At 39.8% G+C, this 24,671-nt stretch overlaps 1 protein-coding gene across 2 annotated transcripts in view; it reads left to right on the forward strand.

Moving 5' to 3' along the window:
* The first annotated feature begins 10 nt into the window (after positions 1-10).
* The window catches only part of ZZEF1 (zinc finger ZZ-type and EF-hand domain containing 1), a 57,977-nt gene continuing 33,316 nt past the window's right edge, over positions 11-24,671 (forward strand). For both annotated transcript variants that reach the window (XM_074595161.1, XM_074595162.1), the window contains exons 1-24: positions 11-528; positions 4,716-4,860; positions 5,915-6,109; positions 6,748-6,919; positions 7,695-7,894; positions 8,922-9,132; positions 10,579-10,695; positions 10,937-11,115; positions 12,171-12,269; positions 13,308-13,399; positions 14,403-14,551; positions 15,109-15,220; positions 16,414-16,629; positions 17,519-17,619; positions 17,957-18,126; positions 18,674-18,807; positions 19,106-19,176; positions 19,627-19,741; positions 20,338-20,497; positions 21,460-21,581; positions 21,668-21,778; positions 22,430-22,596; positions 23,204-23,285; positions 23,924-24,125. In XM_074595161.1, the coding sequence (XP_074451262.1) occupies positions 163-528; positions 4,716-4,860; positions 5,915-6,109; positions 6,748-6,919; positions 7,695-7,894; positions 8,922-9,132; positions 10,579-10,695; positions 10,937-11,115; positions 12,171-12,269; positions 13,308-13,399; positions 14,403-14,551; positions 15,109-15,220; positions 16,414-16,629; positions 17,519-17,619; positions 17,957-18,126; positions 18,674-18,807; positions 19,106-19,176; positions 19,627-19,741; positions 20,338-20,497; positions 21,460-21,581; positions 21,668-21,778; positions 22,430-22,596; positions 23,204-23,285; positions 23,924-24,125 (3,688 nt within the window). In that variant the 5' untranslated portion in view covers positions 11-162. The remainder of the gene's footprint in view (positions 529-4,715; positions 4,861-5,914; positions 6,110-6,747; positions 6,920-7,694; positions 7,895-8,921; positions 9,133-10,578; positions 10,696-10,936; positions 11,116-12,170; positions 12,270-13,307; positions 13,400-14,402; positions 14,552-15,108; positions 15,221-16,413; positions 16,630-17,518; positions 17,620-17,956; positions 18,127-18,673; positions 18,808-19,105; positions 19,177-19,626; positions 19,742-20,337; positions 20,498-21,459; positions 21,582-21,667; positions 21,779-22,429; positions 22,597-23,203; positions 23,286-23,923; positions 24,126-24,671) is intronic.

Genomic DNA, 24,671 nt, shown 5'->3' on the forward strand with positions numbered 1-24,671 from the left:
GGCGGCAGTGTGGCGCGGCCGCCGCCGGCGGGCGCTGACAGGTGCGGCGGGCCGGGAAGTTGCTGACTAAGCCGGGCCGGGCCGGGCCGGACCGGGCGGAGCCGGCGGCCGGAGGAAGGAGGAGAAGCGGCTCTGCCGAGCGCCGGCGCCTCCGAAGGGCTCATGGGGACGGCGGCGAGCCACAGCAGCGAGGAGGAGGAGGAGGGCGCCGAGGAAGGCATGGAGGGGGCGGCCGCCGCGCCTCAGCCCGGCGCTGCCTTCCCGTCCGGCGCCGCCGCCGCCAGCCCGGCGCCGCCGCTGCCCCCGGCCGAGGTGCTGCTGGACCAGGCCCGGCTGCGGGAAGCCACGGCGCGGCTGCGGGAGGCGGCGCTGCCCGAGTCGCTGGTGTCGCGACACCACAGCACGCTGGTGCGCTGGCTGGAGGAGCGCCTCAGCCGCGGCGACGAGGCCGTCAGCCTGGAGCAGTTCTGCGAGGTGCTGGAGAGCGTCTCCCGCCTGGCAGCCGGCTCCCGCGGCGAGAGCGAGGAGGTGAGCGGGCGGACGGCGGGGTCGGGCCTCTGCCCGGGCCGGGGGGGGCTGCGCCGGGGCGGAGAACCGGCCGAAGAAGCTCCCTTGCCGAAGGTCTGGCCGGCCCGGCGAGAGGCGGGGGTGGGAGCGGTGGGAACCCTGGGCTGCTGATGGGGGTCGGGCTCCCCGAGCCGGGGGGGCTGCCCGGGCCACTGGGCCCGTGGTCCGAGCAGCGAGGCCAGTGACAGCACCGTGGAGACCCTGGTCACCCCTTCCTGGTACCCGGGGCAAGGCCAGAGCAGAGGGTTCCACAGCAATGTGGAAAAAGCGGCTGTTGCTACTGATAGGCAGGCAGTCAACTTAAAGATATCTTTTTTTTTTTTTTTAATTTATGTCTGTTTTCAGTGATCGTGCTCAGCAGCCGCTTGTGCATAAAATGGTTATTTACAACAATGTAGTATTGCTACCGCTAGCACAGCTGGTGGTAGCACACGTAGGAAATTCTGTACGAGTAATTCCTCTGAGATACTTCTGGATGGTATCAGCAAGTCGAAGTTTACCAGGCTTAATTCTATTGTTGCTTCTCAAAATCAGCAATGAAATTAAGTATCTCATTGGTATCCCATTGCTTATTGTAACGTAAGAGTTTTGGAAAACTTGGAAGAAAGTAGTGTAACAGAGTTCCCCCTCCACAGACTGAAGGTCTTAAGGTAAGGTTTTAATGGTTGAAGAGAGTACAGTTCCCTTTTTGCTGTGGGAAGGGATATGGGAAACTTCACGTCTAGAACATTTAAGCTTTAGCTTTACTCTCTAGCCAGCATTTAAAATGTGGCAGAACACCCTGGTCGGAATTTCACACTCAGTTAAGAAAGTGGTTGTATCTGAATTTCTTATTACGTGCAGTTTCTGAGTCTGGCCAGTGACTTCATTCTGTCTTTGTATTGCTCCTGAATAGTAGAATAACTTGGTAAACTGTTAAATCACACATACGCTCCTTGAAATCAGTGTTGACACATTAATGAGGCTACTGTAAACTGAGATTAATTTTGTTGTTCCGATATGTATGTTTGTACCAGACTGTTTCAAGTAGCTCACTAAAATGCTGCCTCCATTTCCAGTTCCTTTACAAGAGCCAATAAAGAACGCTTCTTGTGTAACAACAGTAAGAGTGAAATTAGTACATCGGGGTTCTTTCTGATAATAAGAACAACTGAGCTTTGCGGGCTTCAGAAATGGTTTGAGGATTGTCTGTATGGCACATCCACCTCTGCACGAAGAATACAATTTGGTTTGGGGTTTGAGTTTGTGTAGGTTTTTTTCCTGTTCCTGGGAGTGGGGAAAAAACTTGTCAAAGGATTTATCATGGTACAGATGTGTGGTCACATCTCGTCGGTCCTGCGAAGTGGAGATGCTGGGAGTTGTGTGGAAAACCTTGATGTCATTGTTGCTATAACTGACACTGGCCCACGGGCTGCAGTAGTTTAGATTTCCAGGATGTATTTTATGCTGATGAGAAGTTAGTTTGTGGGTGGTGGGTCAATAGGTTTCACTTTTTAATGTTTACACAATCCTGTCAGACACAGAGTAAGCTTTGGTCTGCCCATGGAGTTTTTCTGTTCCCAGTGTGGGGTTTGTGAACCATATACTTTGAATGCTTTATGGACAAAATGAACCTCTGTTTAAATGCAAAATCTATTTTCTAGGTAAACTGAACCTCTCAATCCCTTTTTTTATTCATTAGTCCTTCAGCAGCTATCACGTAGTGTAGCCAACTTCCGCTTGAAAGGTTAATGCTGCAGTTTTACCTGAGGGTGAAGGACGAAAATACAGAATTTTCCTAAGTCACACTTCAGGTACTCTGTCACACTGTCCAACTCCAGACCTGTCTGTGCGATGAGGGGGTGCTTTCTCCATGCGCTGTGTTTCCTAGCGATCACCTTAGCCATCATTTCCTGGGAAAGGTGTTTCTTTTATGTTTCTTTGTGTTCAGGGTTGAACCGGGTAGAAAGTATGTGGACTTAATGCTTTTATGTAGGAGCAGAATGCAGCTGGGTTGTTGCTACTGCATTTGTATCATGTCCCAGTCGTGAACACAACTCAAAAGCTCAGAATACTGGTTTGCATACTGATTTGTTTTTTTTTTTTTTCTTTTTTTGCTTATTGTCCCCATTGCAGAGGGCAGCTTGTCTGAGCAGTGGAACTTGTGTAAGTTTTGTGTCAAGTATAGAGTTTAAATTACACGGAACAGTCGAAAAATAATTTTAGAGTTCTAGGGTCGATGCAATCTCCTGAGATCATAGGAAGAGTTTAAAAATAAATGACAAAATACGGCATTAAGATGCAAAGGAAAGCATATATGTGGTAATCACTCCTTACATGAAAGTGTAAGAAATTGGTTTAAAGTAGCTATCAGCAGGCCCAGCCTTGTCATCTTGTGTGTGGTTTGTTTTCACTAACATCATCACAAAACTTGCTCGCTTCTTCACTTTGTATTTTAGTAATTGCACAGTTTGCCCTCAAAAATGAGAAGAAAAAGTCATAAAGGCAAAAATGGCATGGTACAAAACTGTACATTAATATTTTTTTTGGCAACTGAGTTAGGTTTGTTAAAATTAATTCCCTCTGTATTGTTGTCCTCAAGCAAAGGTCTTAGTGTTTTGCTTCAGCTTCCACCTGATGGCCAGCACTAGTCCTCTGTACTGGCTGTGGTACCTACTGAATGCCCAGCACCGGTCCTCTTTCCTACTAAGAATACGTTTTTTAATCATTGTTAGCATAGCTTCAGCTGTATGTTTAACAGTTTATAAAACTGCTAAGCTGTAATTCAGTGCCGTGCTGCAGAAGTGCTGGTGGAGCTTTAGTCAGCTAAAGTACGGCATTTCGATTCCATTGTCTTCTGAGGACTTTGCTCTCATTTAAGTGGTGTAATTGTGTCATGGTTAATTGGCAGGTTATTATGATCTAATCGTTTTGGGTTATTTCTCTCTAGGATAGTGCTTTTAATGGTACATCAAGTTTGATAATCGGGTAGCAAACCAAGAGATTCCAGCTTAAGCTTCCTCCCCAAGAGCAGTGATTTCTTGACTCTCTCCAACACTTGTGAGATGATCGGTGTTTAGAGGCCAAGTGTACTTGGCTACACAGCTGAACTTGAAATACCAAATTCAGGGCCGGGAGACTGAAGTCTTGCTTGTAAAGAAATGTCTTTTGTAAGTGCATTCCCAATTTCTATGAAAAACTGGATTTTCCTGATAGGACTGCATTTCTTTTGGGGTTAGGTTCAATTTTTTTTTTGGCAATTAAACAGAAGTTTGTTTCAAAATTAAATACGATTGTAAAAATATAGCTAGGGTTTTTAATACTAGTGTGTCACTGGATCATGGGTTCTCTGCAGTGGCTAGTTAAAACCATTTACGATTATGAGCTTGATTGTGTTTTATAGGCTTATCTGAATAAAAATACCTTGTACTTTTGCTAGTACAAAGATGTGAAATGCATAGCTGCGTGAGTTACTTTTTATACATGCTCAACACAACTTTTTACATTAAAAATTTATGTTAAGGTCAAAGTTATTAAGGCTGGCAATGGTTCCCTTCAATAAGAAAAAAATATCTTTTCAAACTCCCTCCATTGTTTTCACAAATACTTTGACAAACTATGTTAAACTGGTGTTTTGTGTAGGAGGACAGGATATGGAAGGAAATGCACATTTAAAAAAAATAATTCTGGTTCTAAGGACGCTTTCTTAAATAAAGAAAATATTGAAAACCTGAAAGAATTTAAGTGGATGCAGTGTGAGATGGATGCAGCAGTAATGAGTAACTGGTGGTGTGGCTGTTAGTACTACCTCAGCCTTTAATGGAAGAGCTTTTCAGTGTTCGTTTGTGAGCAGCTTCCTCGTAGTCACAGATGTCGGCAGATGGATACTGCTGATTCACTGGTACAGATGATGTGCTGCCTCCACCGAAGCAAAACTACAGTGGACTCTTACAGGAAGGCAGCGCAAATGCCTTAAAACTTGCTAAAGATTGCAGATTTCCAGCCAGGCTGTTTCCTGTTATCATGAATTCAATACTACAGAAAACAGACTCTCTGATTTTTATTTAATGGTGTTGTAATGTTTACTGCTACAGTTTCTATGAAATCCCTTGAATTTCTCCTTGAAGTAAATAAGCTGAAATAAATTCTCATTTTTTATTCCTCTTCAGGCCTTCGCGCAATTTGATGCTGAAGGAGATGGCACCGTAGATGTGGAGAATATGCTGGAGGCTCTCAAGAATTCTAGCGGAGCTAATCTTCAAGGGGAGCTTAGCCATGTAATCAGGCAACTGCAAGCTTGTTCACTAGTTCCAGGTATGACAACAGGGGACGAAACAAATGGTTTCCCAAGTCCTGTCCCATATAAGGAGTGCTGCTTCAATAAATTGTTTTAATAGCGTTGTTTGTCCTAATCTTCTCAACATTACAGTCCAAGTCATTCTCGCTTCTCTAGTGTCACACAAATGAAGTTGCTGTAAATTAAAAATTTCCCGTAATTACGTCCAGCTAACTTACAGAAAATAGTTCCTTGCAAAATTTTGGTGAGTGCTGAGCTAATGCAGCCTTATACGCGGTAACTGGAGGAATAAATCCTCCACTGAGTCTGTTTCAGGTGATGAGTCATATACTTTATTATTATTATATTGTTATTTAGCATTTGAAATCCTGCTAAAACATAATTCACGTTTTATAGCATGTAGTTTGGAAAGTGTCAGTTTCCAGAATTTGATGTGTGGGATAAGTATCAGTTACTGGCTTTCCTTCCAAGCTTTTGATGATAAGTGGCTAAAGGGGATTTGCCTTAGAGGATCAGACAAGAAGTGTTAGAATTGGCTAATAGACAAGTCGGAGGAGGGAACTCTATGGGGTAGGATTCTGTCCATCTAAATGCTCTGCGATTCAGAGTTCCACTGTTCAGGGGCTGAAACTTCGTATGAAGTCGGTGGAAAGCGTTAGGCGCCTCTTTGGGAATAATCTGCAACGCCAATGCGAAATGCTTAGTGTAGCTCGGGGCGAGTGGTCTGAGTACACCAGCTCGTTAGCCAAGCAGCATCTCTTTCACCTGGGTATTGAAGGTAGGAGCTTGGAACTTTTAGGAGAGCGAAATAAGCATAAGAACTAAGATTTTTGGTGATTGTTTTGAACACCTTCAGGCATTTCAGGTAACTGGCAAAAAATAATTGTCTGCACCTTTCACAGTCCTGCTGCGAAGGCTGCAGATTTGAGCTAATTCATGTGGTGGAATGTAGTTCCAATATTGGCTCCGGTGCTTAATTTGGATTTACCTAGTAATGAGATGTAGAGGGGGAAATGACGACTCGGTCAAGTCAGATGCTGCAACAAAGACAGAAATGATGTCTCTTTCTAGGTTTTATTGATATATTTTCCGAATCAAAAGAGCGTCTTGGTCTTCATGCTTCAATGATACTGAGATTCTTGCACCGGAATCGGATTTCTAGTACTGCCATCCCTTACCCAGTGCTGGAGTACTTCAACAACATCTGCACTATGCGGTCTTCTGTGTTGAAGGATTCTTTAGATCGACTTCTCCTAAAAGAGAGAGGTATGTAGTATCTTCCCTTTTTTTCAGGATGGCAGTGTAACCATAACTTGAAGATGAAATAAAAAACTTTTTCTGTTTAATCTTTAAACTTTAACAGGCGTGACTTTTTATGAAGTCAGTCTGCATGTTTCTGTGTGCCTTTTTGCTTTTATTGTATTTCAGATGAGACTGTCCTGGTGGTCTCCCTAGAGGGAGGGCCCCTTTTCTTCACAGCTTGACCTGATACTTTCAGATCTCTGCACTTTTATTGAAACAGATCAAGTTACGTGGGGCAACAGTCTGCTTTGTCTCTTCCCTAGAATAGCTGAATGGAGGTTTTCTCCATCACATTTTACTTTTTCCTCTCATCTGTTTGTATTTTGGAATCATAATAATAATAAAGCACTGATGAGGCCGGTAGTGGAAAGAGCCTCTTGAACTCCAGGCAAAGTAGGTGTTTTCAAACTGCAAGGGGTAGATTGAGATTATTGTGACTTCATCTGAAATGAAACTTTCCTGTCTTCTAGGTTCTATCAGAAACACTTCTTCAGGATTTGTTTTCTGTGCCAACAAGTTAATTTATATGAGATAATTATTATAAAGGTATCATAATTCTAAAAAAAAAAAAAATTGTTATGGGTGATTTGTTTTCTTTGCAGAATACCCCAGTGACTTGAATGGTAATCAGGAGTTGGACAAACTGAAGTCTGTCACAAAGTGCTACACTCACATAGAAACCTCATCCAATTCCGCCGATATTGACAAGATGACAAATGGAGAAACTACATCCTTCTGGCAGTCAGATGGGAGTGCTCGCTCACATTGGATACGGTGAGCAACACCGCAACGTGCAGCTGAGTTGAGGAAGAGTTAGTCCTTAGGTTTTACAGCCAGTGGGTTGTAATTGCAAAAAATTATGGAATTAACAAGTGACACATGAATGTAGTTGAAAGCAGAAGTCATTAATCTCTGCATAAAGTTTAAAGGCCTAATCACCAAGCGAAAGTGTTCACGTGTAAAATGCATCATCTTCCATGCTGCCACATACCCTTGTTTTTGTAGCTAAGCTTTCCAAACTGCAAACTGGTTAGTACTTGAATAGAATCTCCTTGCCACTGTCTAGAAAGTTGCTGCTCCATGAAACAGAAATATGTAGTGGTTTTTCAGTAGGAGGTATAGAATGTGTAATTTAAAAAAAAAAAAAAAAAACAAAACCCAAAAAAACCCAACAAAAACCAACCAAACAAAAAACCCCCCCAAAAATCAACCCAAAACCAACCCCCTCATTTTGGTCATTATTGACACTATATTTTTATTCCTGAGAAATGAGTTCTCAGTTGAAAAGCTGAACAATAGAAATTTCCACATTCTTACTATCTATCTAAACTATCTAACTATCTAAACTAACTAAACTATCTTTTAAGTTAATTGCAAGTCGTCTAACTTGTCCACCATGATACAGCGTTGGTGATGCTTGTGAAGCGCTGGGTAATTTCCAGTGGATTTTTTTGTGTTTGTAGAAGTGGAAACTGGGTGAAGCTTAGCTAGAAGTGAAGTGCTTGGCTTGTCTTCCCTTTGCAAGAACTGTTTTATCTTTGCCTTGCAGTTTAAAGATGAAACCAGATGTTGTTTTAAGACATCTGTCCATTGCGGTGGCAGCTAATGACCAGAGTTACATGCCACAGCAAGTTACAGTGGCAGTGGGGAGGAATGCCAGCAGTCTTCAGGAGGTCCGAGACGTTCACATTCCAAGCAATATCACTGGCTACGTAACACTGTTGGAAAACGCTAACATTAGTCAGATGTGTGAGTTAATAAAGATACCATTGGTATATTGTTTTGCTGCTGCTTTGAAGGTCGATCATAGAATGGTGTGTTGAAATGTCGGTCGTTAGAGCAGAAACTTTTGACCTCCTCCTTGGGTCAGAGAAATTGTTTTAATTGTAGTTTAATTTCTAGCTTATAAGAGAGTCTTCTGAGTCTTTCTCGTGGCATCTATCTAACTTGGGCTAAGGGATGAAGAGCTGAAATGACTGAAGATGCAGTTTTAGCCTCTCAATTTGAAGGCACTGGGCAATTTTAAAATATCTTTGCTTGCGCAGTGAAAGCATATGTTGGATAATAGTATCTAGCAAAAAATCTGCTTCTGAGCAACATTTTCCTTTTTTGTTAGCAAAACTCTGAAGCTGGTCAGATGATTTTTGTAAAGCAGGTTTTATGCTAAGGATTTTTAAGTAGTGTTATTTTTAAGTCTGCTAGATGTGTGGGTGCTATATTGGAATCCATCGGAGGAAAGCTGCTCCTTCCTAAGATGGTTTCTGTTCAAATAGGCACTTTTCACTAAGTTGAGCTTTTGACTGCCACAGAAGCGTTGCTCAGAAGTAACTAGGACAATGTTATAAAGTGGTCAAGAACTTACGTGAAAATTTTCATATAACTTAAAACTCTGCTTTTAAGCTTTACTCTTTCCCTGTCTTCTCCACTACCACTCCCAAGATACTTTCTATGTATGTGGGTGGAAAGGTATTGGTGAAATAGTCTATAATCTGTTTTCCGCTTTGAGGGTCTCTTATTGCTTTTTTCCGGATTTCTAGCTGTGCGATATGTAATGGATTGATTGCATAAGCCATTCAGAGGCTAAATTTTCCAAATCGTAGGGTGCATGGTGAAGAAACACATGTATAGTTGTCTATATGTGGGAGTACTGTTACATATCTGCTGCTATTTTTCTAAGAAGTTTTGCAGTAATTATTGTTTTGACTATCTGGATTCTTCTAGATCTAATCCAGCAGAAGAAATGAGGAAAAAAAATTTCTATTTTATGTTTTGACAGATGTACAGATAAACATCAAGCGTTGCCTTAGTGATGGGTGTGACACTAGAATCCATGGACTCAGGGCCGTTGGTTATCAAAGAGTTAAGAAGGTGGGCGTCTCTGTGTGCGATGCTTCAGCTATCTGGTACTGGTCTCTGCTGACCTCTCTGGTAACAGCCTCCATGGAAACAAATCCAGCATTCGTTCACACTATTTTACAAAATACTCAGTAAGTACTAAACTTCCATGGTGTGTGACTTATTTAGTTATATATTTAATACTTCCAGCTTCAGGCAACTGATCTCCCTTGTGTAACTGGTTTCCACTCCCTCCGTTGAGGTGTTTAAACATCTTTAGCTATCACACTGTTTAAATTTTGATATTTCTCTTTTATCCATTTGCACATACTAGAACCAGGGTAATTCTCCCAGCTGTTGGATCTAATTTAGTTGTTAAGCCATGACAGAATGGACACTGAAAAATATGTTTTTCACCTATGCTTTGGCTTGTAATATTTTTGAGAAGCCTAAAATTAATTAATCTTCTTTGTTAATATTATTGATTATAAATAATGGACAGCTTCCACTTATGAAAGGAGCTTAATTAGGCTTAATTTTCAGCAAATACCTGACATGTAGTGCCTTGTCGTGCATTACATGGGGATATAGTCGGTTATATGCAATATCTCTGTGCAGACGTTTGGTTTTGGTGATTGTCTGTGTAACGTTTCCTTGTTTGGCTGCGAAACACTTCTGCTCGATGTCTTGAAGGATTGGAATCCTAATAAAATTGCTACACACCCACATCAACTTTTATAGAGCTCAGTTACCATGATGCCACCACTTAAGAGCGCTGCCGTCATAACCTTAATGACTACTGTAGGCTAAAGTCCTTTAAGCCTATCCTTAATTTGTGTCATCTGTGAAACCACTTTAAATAACTTTATACGTGCTTACTTCAGGTTCGTAGTTCTGAGCTTTACTAAAATTGAGAGCCTTCAGTCTTGCTACACTTTGGATATTTGTTAGAAATATAACATGGATCCTGAGCTAATAAAGCCTAAACAAGTTACGAAGTCTCGACTAAAAATATGCATTGAGGAATTACAAATTCAGTGGTTAGAATTATAAAGTTAAACCGCAAACTTTAGTATTGGTTAGAATGACTTTGAAACCGCTTAAGAATTCTTATTTTCTGGGATTATTACGGTATCCTAGGAAATCAAAGACGAATTCTCATCTGAGCTAACAGGTTTCTCTCGTGGTTTCTGTAATTGTTCTGAAAGAATTTAGTAGCAATTTTCCCTTTATTAACAGGCTTTTACTCAATTCTAGAACTGTTTAAGTGAAGCAGTACTTATCAGTACTAAGCTATTTCTAATGCTGTCACAGATTTAATTGAAACCCCCTTGATTTATTTGTCTCATTAAATCTGAGATAATGAGGCTGAGATTCGAGATTACGTAGCAGTCGTTGAACTTTCCCCACCTAGAACACAATACTGTTTTTACCTTTCAAACAGGTTCGCTGGGTAAACAGATTTTCTGCATTCAGAATCTATTCGTAGAAACCTACTCATATAACGCATGAAGATTCAAATACCTAATTAATTTTAGAAGGCTTTGTTCTCTGATTCTGTCAGGGTTTCTGATGTTATATTCTGTCCTTTTTACTAGGAAAGCACTGCAACACATGCCACCTCTATCCCTAACGCCGGGCTCTACAGATTTTTCAAGCTTCTTATCTCCAAATGTTTTGGAAGAAGTCGATAGCTTCCTTATAAGAATAACAAGGTGAGGTTCTGTTGATGTATTTTGACGTAGTGGAAAAGAAGAATTTGTAGTGGTTTAGAAGAATTTGCATAGGAAACTTATCTCATTTTTACTCACCTGCTTTTCTTACAGTATCTTGAAAAATTCAGAGACATTAAGAAACAGGCACATTAGATTTTTCCATGTGCGCATTAGTTGTCTTTATTTAAAACCAAAGTCCTGAGTTTTCTTTTCGTACTGTTGTATTTTTTTCCCTCCCCAGTTGCTGTACTACTCCAGAGGTTGAACTTACACTCTTGGCCTTTGCCTTAGCCCGGGGGAGTGTCGCTAAAGTGATAAGTTCCCTTTGTACAATCACCGATCATCTGGACACTCCATACAAGGCTTCATCCCTTATCGCTTCCATGGCAACAGTCAGACAGAACCTGCTCTATAAATACGGTAAATGAGTAATTGTTGGATCCGTTCCTGTATGTACTTAAGACAATATGCAGCTTTGAGTTGTTTTACTCGTACTGCTGGGGTTTAAAACCATAGAAGACTTCCAAATTAACATCTCTTACCAAGAAGATGCAGCCTGTGAAGCTGAACTGCCCTAAAAGTTGGTGATTAGATCAGCTTTCTCTGATCTAAGAATTGAACCGGGTGGCATCATTTTGAGGGAGAGAACATGAACTTTGTAGATAGTGGCCCCTGTGTCAAGATGGTGATAGTGTTTGTATAGTATAAAAGGCAAATGACATCAAGTATTTTTATTCTTCTGATAACACACTTAACTTTTTGTGTGTTTAGCCTCAGTAAGTGGTCTCTCTTGCAGACATGCGTGTGTGCAAATTTTAATGTGTTTTAAATGTAATGTCATTAGCATCTGTTAACAGTTCTTTATTTTCACTTTTATAAATCACTCTGAGTATGTTGTAAGTGTAGAGCTGTGCATGGTCTGGCACAAGGCGTAAGATTTTGCTGTATGGACTGTACTTGTTTGATAAATCTGTATTTTCTCAAGTGTTAACTTCTGAGAAGTTTTTTCTTCTGAGAATTTTTCCCTTTGTTTGCCTTTTAGTAGGTTTTGCCGGGATTCCTTGGTTTGTGCCAAAGAGTATGTTAATTATTTTATAATTATAGTATTAGTATTAACTTTCAAAAGGTTTGAAAATTCTTTCATTTTTCCCAGAGTAGCTCCTGCTTTTTGCAAGACAAAAGTGGTATTTCATATATTGTGAATTGCAAAGTATGCAAACAGTTGAGAGAACGTTCTTTGTCACAATTTTCGTTGTCCTTCTGTCCATACCTAAACCTTTAGCTATGTTAGATTACTGTATCTCTTATATGACAGTTTCTTCCCTTTTTTTTTTTTTTTTTTTTGGTCTGACAATGGTAAAAAGCTCATAATATTGTAAGGTTTCTTTCATTAGTTTTCTGTGTGAAGAACTTAAAACTGGAAAATAGGCTTTTTATTTTATGAATTTGATAAACCTGTTAATTTTCTTATTTAGGAAAACCATTACGGCTGACTCTGCAAGCATGTGATGTGAAGGGAAAAGAAGATAAATCAGGGCCTGAAAACCTCCTTGTAGAGCCGTGGACTGGGGACGGTAAGAGCCCAGATTAAAATCCAGAATATTCAACCAGAAGCGAAGGCTGTTAACAAGGCTATGGTTCTGTTGCATATGTATCTACATATATTTGGTGCTACCAACAATAATTCTCCCCACTCCCCCCAACAATATAGAAATTCTGTTTTCCAACAAGGTGGATTTCTCAGGAGCCCGCTTATTGTAATACCTAAACAAACAAAGAAATGAGTGGACTCGGGGGAGAATTATTGATATTCTGTGTGGAAGTCAGCAATGAGCTGTCACAAAGAAAATTATACTAGAGCACATTTTGTGGGTTGAAGTCATGAATCATCCACTGCCAGTTTCCCAAATATTGATGGCGAGATATGGTAGAAATCACTGAAATTTTCAGAGACTGTATGTAACTCTAATTCTCCTTTATAGCCCGTCTTTGTTAATGCAATGTTTTTATGTACTTGATACAACCTAAAGAAAGAGGTTTGTGTTTCTTGACCTCCTTTTTCAATGAAATACCACCTAATCTTTTTTAAAAAAATTCTCTATTGTCTTGTGCAGTGCTACTGGTAAATGAAAGTTATTGTGGCAGGCAATCGGGCACATTCCGAATGCTTATTTTACCCCTTTGTTTGCTCACGTGTAGCGTTTGATTTTATTCTTTAGTTATTTTGTGGATTGTCTTCGGTTGTTTTATGGATCACAGTTTGGGGAACAATGAATCATATCAGTGAATAGAGCCACAAGCCAAAGTGGTATTTGTGAGTTTATTAATAACCTTTAATGGGGAAACACTCTTGAAATTGCTGCAGATACTGCAGCCCCAGAGAGATGCTGGCTGGAGACACCAGCGTGTGCTCTTTGGGAGCATATACTAACATGATACAGTCGTCTTACTCGTCTTTTACGCTCTTATTTGGAAACATTTCCTATTGAGCGTTTCACTTGAAAAGCGTTGTGTTCTTGTTTCCTCCTTTAGTCCACAACCTTAGTGTTCTCTTTCAAACAGCTTGCACTAGCAACCCTTCCAACCTCATTCCGTTCCCACCGCTGCTTTAGGTTTTCTTACTGAAACTGGGAAGACCAGAGCAAGTATCATTCTTTCTACTGGAACTGAATCTTCATTTCAAGTGACACAAATTAGAATAAAGGTACGTAGTTCCTCTGTGCTTTTCAAGTAGGAGAATTGCTTTTTTCCCCCTAATGGTAGAGTTGAATTAGAATTTTTTTTGTATGAACAGAAATTTTAAATTAGTCATGCAATAATGTTATTTTGGGGTTTTACTTTTATGTAAGTCACAGGGAACTTGAGGAAATGGAGGTCTTAAATTCTTTCAGGGTACCACAAGCATGTAGTAAAACATTTATTTTCTGTTGCTTTTGTCTTTCTCTTGTAACATACTCAAGCCAGTGAGCCTTGGGTGTATGGTTTCTCTCTGAAGTGTATGTATTTATTTGTAGGATTATATACCTTATACTTAAAATAATTTTTCAACTCTGAATAGCGGATTTCAAGATATACAGCATGTGAGTTCAGTTTCAAATTCTTTTTAGAGACATCAGTGTAATTCGAACACTTGACGTGATTTTATCTGGTTTGAAAGCAAGATCTTGGGATTAAATCATGGCCAGGACAAAACTTTCTGCAGCTGTATTTATTTATTTATTTATTTACTTAAGACAAATCAGTCGTTTTAATTCCTGGAACAAGGATATATATTTCAGTGTCAAAGAGAATTAAATATGGATGGATTTCTGATAAGTAAATTCTCATTGGAGCTGGAGAGGCAGCTAAGCTGTTTTGCAGTGTCGTGATACTGGGATATGTAACTTTAGTTTTGTTTGGTTTTTTAAAATTAAAGTATACAAAATTAGGATTAATGTGTGTATTGTAGTTAATATTAGGGTGGTAGCAGCGTGATAAATGTGGCAGATATTAACCACGTACATGATCCTGGTTCAGTGACGTACAAAAGTTTTCATAACAATTCTCTCAACAATTTCATAACAACTCTCTAAATGTGTTTCATTTTTCTTTAGGTAAAAGGTGCAATTCCAGAGATCAGCATTGTCAGGGTTTAGTTGCTTCCTTTTTCTGTGAAAGCAACAGCTTCTTTTATTGCCAGCTTTTTAAGACTGGATTTGTTCTTTTAGGTCCGAAGAGGTGCCATTGGGGCCCAGTGTGGGCTGGTGTTTGCGTATAACAGTGCTTCGGAGAAGTTCCACGCAGAGGAACACTTCAAAAGATTTGAAAGCTATGACAAATGGAAGCTGCAGGAATTCAAACAATTTGTAAAAAACAGGTATAGGTGGACTGTTTTGCAATGAATACATGGAAGATAAATGCTGTATTAGATCTTTTTGCAATGCCACTTGAACTACTGAGAATTGTCCCAAATGACTTAAAAATGGTGCATCATTTAATTGTTACTTGTTTGATTTTAATGAGCCTCAATGTTATGTGTTTGAGGAAATGCGTATATAGCTGTTGTTTTCAACCCGTGATTTAAAGACCTTTTTAAAAAGGGATATAACAAAACAAGCTTTCTACTTGAGATGCAGAGCACTGGTAACAGAAACAATCTGTAGGAAGATCATATGTTAATTAACTTTTATTAAATTACTTTCTCAGAACTGTTGTTTAAGAGTTGAGGGGAGGTTAGGGACCATGACTAAAAAGATTTCCTTAAATTTTCTTACCTTGCGCGTGATAGAGTTTGGGTATGTGGAAGTTTCTTTTGTCTCTCTTCTCATCTTTATATCCAGAACATGCTAAAAATATTTTGGTAGGCTATCAACAGCCTTGCGGTTTTCTAAACTCTATTTTTTTACAAAGCTTGTTACATTCTTTTATACGTAGAAGCAGTTGTTCGTGTGATGATTTGGGAGATGATGATCCTATTGGCTGGTTTGAAGTGGAAGAAGAATGGGATGAAGCTGATGTCAAAATGCAGCAATGCAGAATTTCTCAAGTAAGAAACCGTGAAAATCCATTTTCCCAGTCACAGTGAGCAGAGGTTTGTCTCTGGGCTTTGCTGTAATCCCAGGTGAAATAAACATGACTCTCTTTTTTGTGGAAGAACTCTTCTGGGTAGATGTAAAAATCGACAGGCTTCTAGTTAAGTGAATGATGCAACTTTTGTCCTCTGAGTTCTGCTCTTTTTCTCTGTACGTACACGTATATAGCTGTAGGTAAATGGTCCTTCAAGATCAAATTTAATGCAAAATTACGTGGTTATGCACAGAGTAGTGGTTTTATCATGAGCAAATATTTCTAAAAAGGATGAATGATTGTTGCTTTGTTCTAATATATATATGAATTAACTACTGCGTAGTTACAGCATTTATTCTTTCAGAGCCAGGTTCTTCAACTCTTGTTTTAACAGAAAAAAATGACTAAGCAGTTCCATCAGTTAGGGTGATTTCGTTGAAGAACGTGGGACTTTTCTGTTTCAAGAGTGGCAGAATATGGGTTTTGATTTGTAGTGCTTAAGTGGGGAAATTTGCTTTCCAGGCCCTGCGTTTATCTTGTTTCTGGCGGGATCTTTAGTGTAGTTCCCCAGTCCTTTTCTGTCCTGTGGAAATTAGCAGAAGTGGTGCACGGTTATAAGTCAACTGGGAATCTTTCTAAACCGGTCACTGCTTGCTGAGACGTTCCGCTGTTGTCTGTGTAACCCTTAGTCCCCGAGACTTGTGAGTGTGTAGTTACTAAGTACATTTGGGTGGCAGATGTGCTGTTCCCTTCAGCTTTGCATTCTGTACCTCGCTGTGGACAGACTGCATAAAAGTATGTTTTAAATATTATATATTGATCCTCTGCTTGCTTTTAAATGCAGCTAATAATTTTTTAACCTGCAAAAATGCTGTAACTATTGAGCCAAGGAACAGAGTATGCAGAATGACTGAAACTGATAATGAATTAACTAACTTTGCAGATGCTTGTAGAGGTCACAGAACCATCACTGTGACTTTTTGGATGTGGGGAGAGCTCAAGCTTAGCCTGAATCTCAAGATCGGTATTTTAAACTTCTGGGGGTGATTGACAGGGAATAAGGCTTGCCCCCCTTACGCCACCGGCAGTCTCCTCACGTATGCGCGCTCGTGTCTTTTAAAAGCCAAATTTGTACTAACTTTTAAAACAAATCTTATGCTTATATTGTTCCAGTACTTGATGATAAAGTTCTTGTGCACAAGACAAGACACAGCAGAACGGCTCGGAGTTCAAGGCCTGAACGTTCTTGGCTATCTTCGGCCAATGCGAGATGAGCCCAACAGGAGTATGAACTGCTTACAGTGCAGGAGGAGTGATGACGATACCGTTTGTGGCACAACTCTTCTCCTGAAGACACTTCATTTTATCCAGCAGCTGGCACAGGACCTGGTATTTTCACTTGGTTCTTTTTAAGCGTGTATTTACCATGCTAAAAGTAATACGGCTATGCTAACAGTAATTGTGCCTGGATAAGGTACTAGTGACTTAAGACCATCCTCTGGAGGGAAAAAAAAAATGGTTTCTGGAAAATAGCATTCTGTGTATGTTTACTGAAGTTGACTAGGAATATGCACACTTTGGGTCCAGAAGAGAGTTAAGAACCATTTTTCAGCATCAAGTTACAATGGTGGGTGAAGCAGATGCAACCGAAGGATGCTCTGCTGTCTGTTAGGTAATGTAGCTATTTCCGAAGCAAGCATGGGGGAAAGTCCTTAGAGAAGTAGCTAGAAAAGCTGCAGAGACTAAAACGTCCTCTCTTTATCTGAAATAATTCTGTAAATATCTAGGGTGAGATGTATACAATTGAGAGACGTGGCTGGTATGTGCTGATATATGTCAGCATGATGTACCCTATTTTTGAGGATACATGTCAAAATTGTTTCTTATTCATACAGTGCATGCATCTCTGCCTTTTCAGCTTCGATTTTCGAACCATGGTCAGTCTTATTTTGGCTGTTACTTACTTTGAATCAAATTAGGTGAAGAGGTAGAGGCTGCAAAGTCTTTTGGTGGTGGAGGACAGGGATGGGGGACTAGACATCTGGAGAGAGGAGAGAGAGTCCTTATTAGTGGCTCTGTGAAGGGGAAGGTTTCAGCATGAACCATTGCATTTAGACAGTGGAATATCCATGAAAGAACTTATACTGCAATTCATGTTAGCTGCAAATTTATAGGAAACTAGGCCGCTTTAAGCCCAGTGCTGAGGGATTTACTTGTTATAAATGTGTTCTGTATAGAGTTAATTTTCCTATCCTGCGTTTTCTTTGCCTTTTTAAAGGTTCAACAGAAGGAGAGTGGATTAAAATACAAGTCATTTTTAGATTTCACAGGCCTTGATTTGCAGCTGTTCTGGAACTTTTACAATAAACTTCACCAAAAGTAAGTCACTTCTTTATTGTGTGGTGGAGCACCAATCTCTGTGTGTATGTATAAATAAAGTATGCTTGGTTTAGTTGCAGCAGTTTCTTCTTCCTAAACTACATTATTTACATAAATAACATTTTCCTACTGCTGCCATATGTGTTTTAAACTATCATGTTATGTAGGAACTTGAGATGTAGATTAATTTAGCTGGGAGCTGTACTTTTTTGGCTGTGTGCTTTCCATTCAGTGTTTTTTATCCATCTGAGATAGTGACTTTCATAGCATTATCTGTTTGATGCAAAAGAACGTATTTTCTAGTTTTTACTTCCGTTTGTTTTATGCTTTCTTACAGCCCAAGGGAAGAATGCATCTCTGCTCAAACACTGCTGCTGCAGCTTCTCCAGAGCTGCTTCTCTGCACTTACTGGAGACAATAAAACTGCTAAACCTCAAGAAGCTTCTCAGAGCAAAACATCTGGTCACACAGAAGCTGCAGAAGAGCTTTATAGACATCTGTGTGAAGGTAACTTATATCAACTATATTAACTGTTTTGTCTGTTCTGGCTTACAGGTGTGTTACAATAGTTACAATTTGGGAAAAGATATTGATTCCCAGAGGCCAAGTCAGCTACTGTTCCTTTGTTTTCTCGTCAGGTCGGTGTGTGCTAATTAGTCTATCACAGTGAAATTTTCCTTGACCCTATGAAGAGAACGGGAATTACACCTTAGATTTCATTGGAAGTAGGATGGTACCCTCTTTATTCAGTCTCCTGAAAGCAAGCTAGAGATAAACCAGTTTATATAGTCTGTCGCATCTTGAACACTTTGTTAGCTTTGATAGTTGTCAAGTCTTAACGTTCCTAGAATTAATTTACTCAACGAATAAATATATTCTGAGAAAAATCTTTCTTGCTAGAAGTCAAAAAGTTTCCCCTCCTTTTCTGTGTGTATAATGGGATTGCAAGGGCTTGAAGTTGTGTAAATTAACACGTTTAATTCAGTCGTGCCTCTAACATGTTAGATGGAGTTTAATTTGGACTTGTAATTTTGTTTCCTTTTTGTATGAGCAGTAGTGGATATGGGGGACAGTAACTCCACGCCCATGAAAATGCTAAAAGAGGAAGTTAAGAACACCTTACTCAGCGGAGCTGCAGTCTTTTTCCCAGATAGACAGACCAGGCGACACCAGCTCTTCACCATGATGGTAAACCATTACATGAGACATTGATTTAGTACCTGCTTTCTTTATGCAGAAAAGAGGACGAATCTGAGTTCTTGTCAAATAACATATACTCTGTCCCATTAAAGTAAAAACCTTCTTTTTTTCTTTGCCTCTTTTTACCCTCCCCCTTCTCTCTCTCTCTGCAGCTTATCCAAAGAAAGAGGAGCTAACCCTGCCTTTCTTACCAAAAATGAATAGTAGAATGCAGAAATTAGAATTCTTTCTCACAGAGGAAGGAAACAGAACGTATCATAAAAAATAAATCTTTTTCCTTTTCTAGAAAAACATCACAGAGCAAGAACATAAGCAATCTGTGCACCTTGCCTTCAGATCCTTGTGTACCCACTTCAGGTAAGGGGTCCTGAAATTCCAAATCATTGTCTAATACCCCACGGCTGTTAATAAGTTCATCTTTAATCCTTTTTAGAAATGTTATTCCCCTGGAAAATAATTCTCCAAAATATTCAACTGACCTTGCTTTAGAAAGGAGAGTACTACTACTTAATATGTTTGTTAACTGAATAGCTATATAAAACTTTGTCCAAGGGTGGTACTGGAATCACAGTATTTTGCTCTTAGACTTTCCTAGGCTATCTTCCAGATTTTGAGTGATTATTTGTCCATGATGATGGTTGGTATTGATTTAATCAGTCTAGAGTCATCAGAACCCAAACACTTTTGAATTTCGTAATAAAAAAACCCAAAACAGTAGAATCCCTACAGATTTGCCACAAGGATAACTAAATTTGTATTTTGGAACTGTGCTACTTGTTGATGGTTAGTAAGATCTTTGTTTTGTAGCGATCAAGATCCAGGTGGACTCTTATTATTACCAGAGAAAGGAGTTTCTGCGAATTTTGACATAAGTGAAGTGCTGTCAGTCATGGATACCCTTCTGCTAGTGGCAGCAAGAGAGGTAACTGTCTTTGCATTGTTTCTCTTCCTACTTCTTTGCCGTGATTTTTGCATGCCTTCAAACACAAGCTGCACGCCTGAGATGTATGGCGAAGAACTAGCTTTCCTGTTCTTCTGGATAAAACTGTCCATGGTTATTCAAGTCGGTAGGATTAGGGTTTCCAAAGGATTGAAATATTTTCCTTTAAGCATTGACATTTCATAATATTAGAGTCAATGATTATAAGATGAGGATTTTTTCCTTAGCATTGAAAAGACTTTATGGCAGCCTATCAACACTAGGAACCATATTGAGAGGTTAGAACTGGTCGTGCCACTAAGGGAGGTGTCAGTGGAGGAGGGTCATTTACATATGCAGAAAAAAATGTGCTGAGAACATTGAGTGACTCATATTCAGCTATTCCTACTTAAAATTGCAATTTACCAAAACAAAATACATTTATTGCTTCGTGGTGTTATGTGCTGCTTGTCAGTTGCATTTAATCTTTCTTGTGGGGTGACTGGGATGATAATGTCCATCACAGTTTACTTACTGCATGTAGTATGTCATTCTGCGGCAGAAGAGGATATCCTTTTCTTACATTCTTTATTTTGCAGTGTGAAATGATGATGCTGGATGTTGCACAGCAAGAGAGCGGCACAGTCTTGTCTTCCTTATTCTGGTCTGTTCAAGGTAGCCTCCTTTCATGGTGCTACCTGCAACTTAAGGGTAGCGATAATTCAGCCAAGGATCTTGCTGTAGGAATACTTAAAAACTGTAAGTGCTGGGATTGAATACAGAATTAAATGTGGTGGAATACAGGGCTTTAAAATATGATTTCTCAAATAGCAGTGTAATAAGGGTTCACCAGTGGTTGCCTGAGGCAATCCCGTAACTATCATAGCATTTCCAGTCTCTAGGACGTCTGTAGGTGTATCGAGCAACAGGAATTTTAGCCATATTGATCACTTTATGTTGGGAGAATCTTCAGAGAACGTTTCAGTAAGTTTTGGGTGTCAAATACTGGGGGAAAGAAAAAAAAAGAAATACAGTTACAGACTTTCATTTGAACGTTTTGCTTTCTTTAAATTTCCCTTATCTTGATAAGCTTCTGTGTGGTGGTATGTATTTTCTTAGTTGTTTGTAAGACCAAGGAGAAAAGAACTTAAGAAGCTGAACACTTCTAAGGGGTGTTTTGCTACAGCTGTCTCTCTTTTTTTTTTTTTTTTAATAGAGCAGCACAGTATTGGGTAGCTAATTGGGCCAAGTACTTAATGGAGATGTAATTTTATGAAAATTACTTCATATTTATGTTATTTGTGTATAAATAAGTTTATTATGTTCCTGTCTTACATTTTAAAATAGAGTAGGGCTATAGCTAAAAATTATTAGCCTTATTCGTTACTTAAGCTGCACGTGAGTTTACATAGAGAGGAAGCTACTCGATACATTGAGATTTTCAGCAGTCTTGGAGTGTTTGATTAAATTACTCATCGCTTCTCTTTTTTATTTTTATTTTTTTTAATATCGTTGATAAGCATAACTTGTTTCCACAATAGAAATATCACAGAAAACTTCTCTGAACTGTTTTGGCTCTTGAGTGTCACTGCCTTGGGGCAGCAGATGCCTTTCCTGCTCTCTGTCTTCTTGTGCACATCACCATGCACTTAAGTGTTTGATAAAGCAGGTTGTGGTAGCAAATCCTTAAGGTGGCTATTAAGGGTTTTTTTTCTCTTTAGATGTGGGCCAGTTCCTGTCAAATATCAGAACGATTTTGCAGTCACTTTTATCTCAATATAGTGGCAAAACAATAGTAGAAAAAATAAGTAACTCTGTCTTTGCTATGGCCACTCGTCAGCTGGTAAGTGACCATTGGGATTTTGTACTATTCCCGGGTAGCATGGCTATGGTGACGTGCATTTTCATGAGACCTGTGTTTTCTCCTAGGTCATCTTCTTGTTGGATTTTTGCACTTTAGACATTCCATACTGTACTCTGCTACAGGGATTCAGCACTTTGATAGAGCCACTGAAAAGCCTTTGTAGCGAGCCTCATAAGGTAACTAAAGATAGAGGCACTATTAAGTACAGTGAAACAAAAGCAAAGTTGCAGGAAAGCCATCTCAGGTGATTCTATTGGTAAGGGTTTGAAAGGAGCTGAAAAGCTTCTACAAGTACGGCATGTGTAATGAAATACTGAGTGAGGAACCAGAAGATGTGTCTGTACTGGTACGGAAGATGAGCAAAATGAACAGAAAGTGCAACTGGAATGAGAAGCCTAGAAGGCAGAAAGGAGGAGAGATTCTGAGAATGAAAGAGGGAAATTAAAAATAGCATACGCTTAACATTTTTAGCTTTGTTGCTTGTGGTAATGCAAATAGTCTGTATGTCTGTAGTGTAGACGTTTAAATCTGCATTAGTCATCCAGACTCTCTTTTGTTATCACTGGAGACTTGTGGGCTCTTCTAGGGTGAGACTTTCTCCTCCCTGAGTAGACTAGATGAATTTTGCTTTAGAAATGCTTCTTTAAGGTGGTTATCAAGGGTGTACTTATAACTAATTTAGGTGTAAATCAATGCTCTGGCCTTTTTAATTCCACCTTGTACATACATCTGGCAACTTGAAAGTATAGACACAAAAATCTAGTGTGGTAATTTTTTTTTTTTAATGCTTTACTTTACTTTCTCAAGAATGCATTTTCATTCTACAGATGGAAATGGAAAGCTGGCAGCAAGAACAGCCTGTAGTATTGCGAACATGGACAATGGAATCTCCTCATAACTATGAAAATAATTGCCATGAGGTCTCAGTCTTCCTATGTCATGGGGCAACTTACTTTGAGGTGGAATTTGATGAAAAATGTGAAACTGAAAGGAGGTAATTTAGTCTTGTGCTGTGTTAGATTCCGAAACCTATTTGCAGAGGGCATGTTTTGATGTGCAAGGATACTTCCTGCACTCTAAGCATGCCATTTCAGTTTCTTCATTGTCCTGAGTTAATATACAATGTGCTATTTTGAACGACTTATGCTGAAAGCCGCTTCTCCTGGCAAATGCACAGACATGCTGTTTGTGTGAATTTTGCTTCCTTTGGCCTTGATCTGTTTTGTAATATTGCTGTGACCACCACACTTTGTGCTCGTGGTATTTATTTTGCCCTCTTTAGGCAAAACTATTGGCTTGGTTTCTCTTAGAAACGTATCGGGCTACTGCTTAGTTAAGACATGCCAGATGTTAAAATTGGCACCCGTTACCGATTCTGAAGGGCTGGGAAAGTTCTGCAGGAAAGCAGGTCTGTGTTTGCTGGGACTATTGCATTGAAACGCGGAATAAATTCCATAGCAGTCACGTGAAGCACTGCAGGTGTGTTCAGAAAGATGTGATAGGGTACTCTGAGATGCAGCGCTTGTGAAAATCCAAAAGCAAACATTTTCCCCCAAAACTTAAAAAGTAAATATGGAAGTAATGAATTGCAATTTTCACAGGTATGATTACCTGGAGTTTACTGATGCCAGAGGTGCAAAAACTCGTTACGATACAAAGGTTGGCACTGAGAAGTGGCCTAAGGTGAGCGTCTTTAAAATTCTGAACCAAGTGATAGATCCAGTGTTAGGAAATTCTTATGATTCTTGTGGAAACCTATCGTCTACAAGGATGTGTGCTTTCGTACTTGTGTGTACGTGTTTATTCCCTCTGAAAGGTGGGGGGCAGGAGGTGGGGAAGAAATTCTGCAACGATGCAGATAAAAGGAGTGAATGAGTAAAAATCCCTCTTTGTAGCTGGGATCAAAGGAGCAGTCAGTCAAAATGAAAAATAATAATCATGTCTAACTGCCAGTAACTACATGGGTAAAACTTTTTCGTTGACACTCTGCCCTCACAGTTCTTTACATCATGAGACGAGTGTAGTGCTTCCTGCAGCTACGCTCTTTCTTTAATGACACCTACTCAAATGGGATGCTTCTCTAGTGTTTTATGGCTCCGTCTTCTAAAGCTCAATCATCTATAAAATGTCTCATTAAGCTATTAAATAGAAATTTTACCTGCTTAGTATCGTGGGTTTCTCATTCAGATGGTGGGGGAAATTAGATCTGTTATGGACAGAACATAATACTGAAAAACCACAGTTGCTGAGGGAAATTCATTACCCTGAAACGTCTTCCTGTCATGTACATTTGGCAAAATGACTGTTTTGTTGCTCTGTAGAAAGTGACCTTTAAGGCTGGCCCACGGCTGCAGTTTCTCTTTCACTCTGACAGCAGTAATAATGAGTGGGGCTACAAGTTTTCCGTCACTGCTTACGGCCTCCCAGATGTTGCCGTTTCTTGGGGCTTGGATTTACAGCTTCTTGTATCCCGGTTGATGGGGCGCTTGGCTTCCCGAAGTATGGCCCTGAAATCTCTACGAGGTGAGTGCATTTAATAGCTCCAGCAGTTGTGTTGCCATATAAAGAGGAGATACGAGGACCTTATGTTTTGCATCCCCTGTGAAAGTGAAGTTTCTTTTGTATTTCTCTCTTGACGGAAGATAGAAGACTTGCTGTATTGCTGCTTCTCAAAGTTTGGTCACTGAGCTGTCCCCACTCTTTGTGGCCGGGCCGGCCGCCGTTCTGTGGGACTGCTCCGAGAGCGTCACAGGGATCACTGTGGTGCCTCTGGTGTTCGGAAGCCCATGTTAGGAAGACACAGACATCTGGAAATAATCATACTAAACTGAATTACATTTAGGAATTAATATCAGAGTTTGCCCAGTCTTCTGAACACAAATGATGTAAAAAGTTTCACGTGGGCACTTGGTATTGGTTTAAACTTGAATTTACAAATTAAGTTTGGCTAATTCCAGAAGTGAAGTACACTTAGCATTTGGGCCACTGAAGATAAGTAAAATACGAACTATGAGATGGGAGATTAAAAAAAAAAAAAAAGTTGTTTATTTCTTAATTTCAAAACCAGAG

The sequence above is a fragment of the Larus michahellis genome, chromosome 7, assembly GCF_964199755.1.
Source record: "Larus michahellis chromosome 7, bLarMic1.1, whole genome shotgun sequence".
Taxonomy (NCBI): domain Eukaryota; kingdom Metazoa; phylum Chordata; class Aves; order Charadriiformes; family Laridae; genus Larus; species Larus michahellis.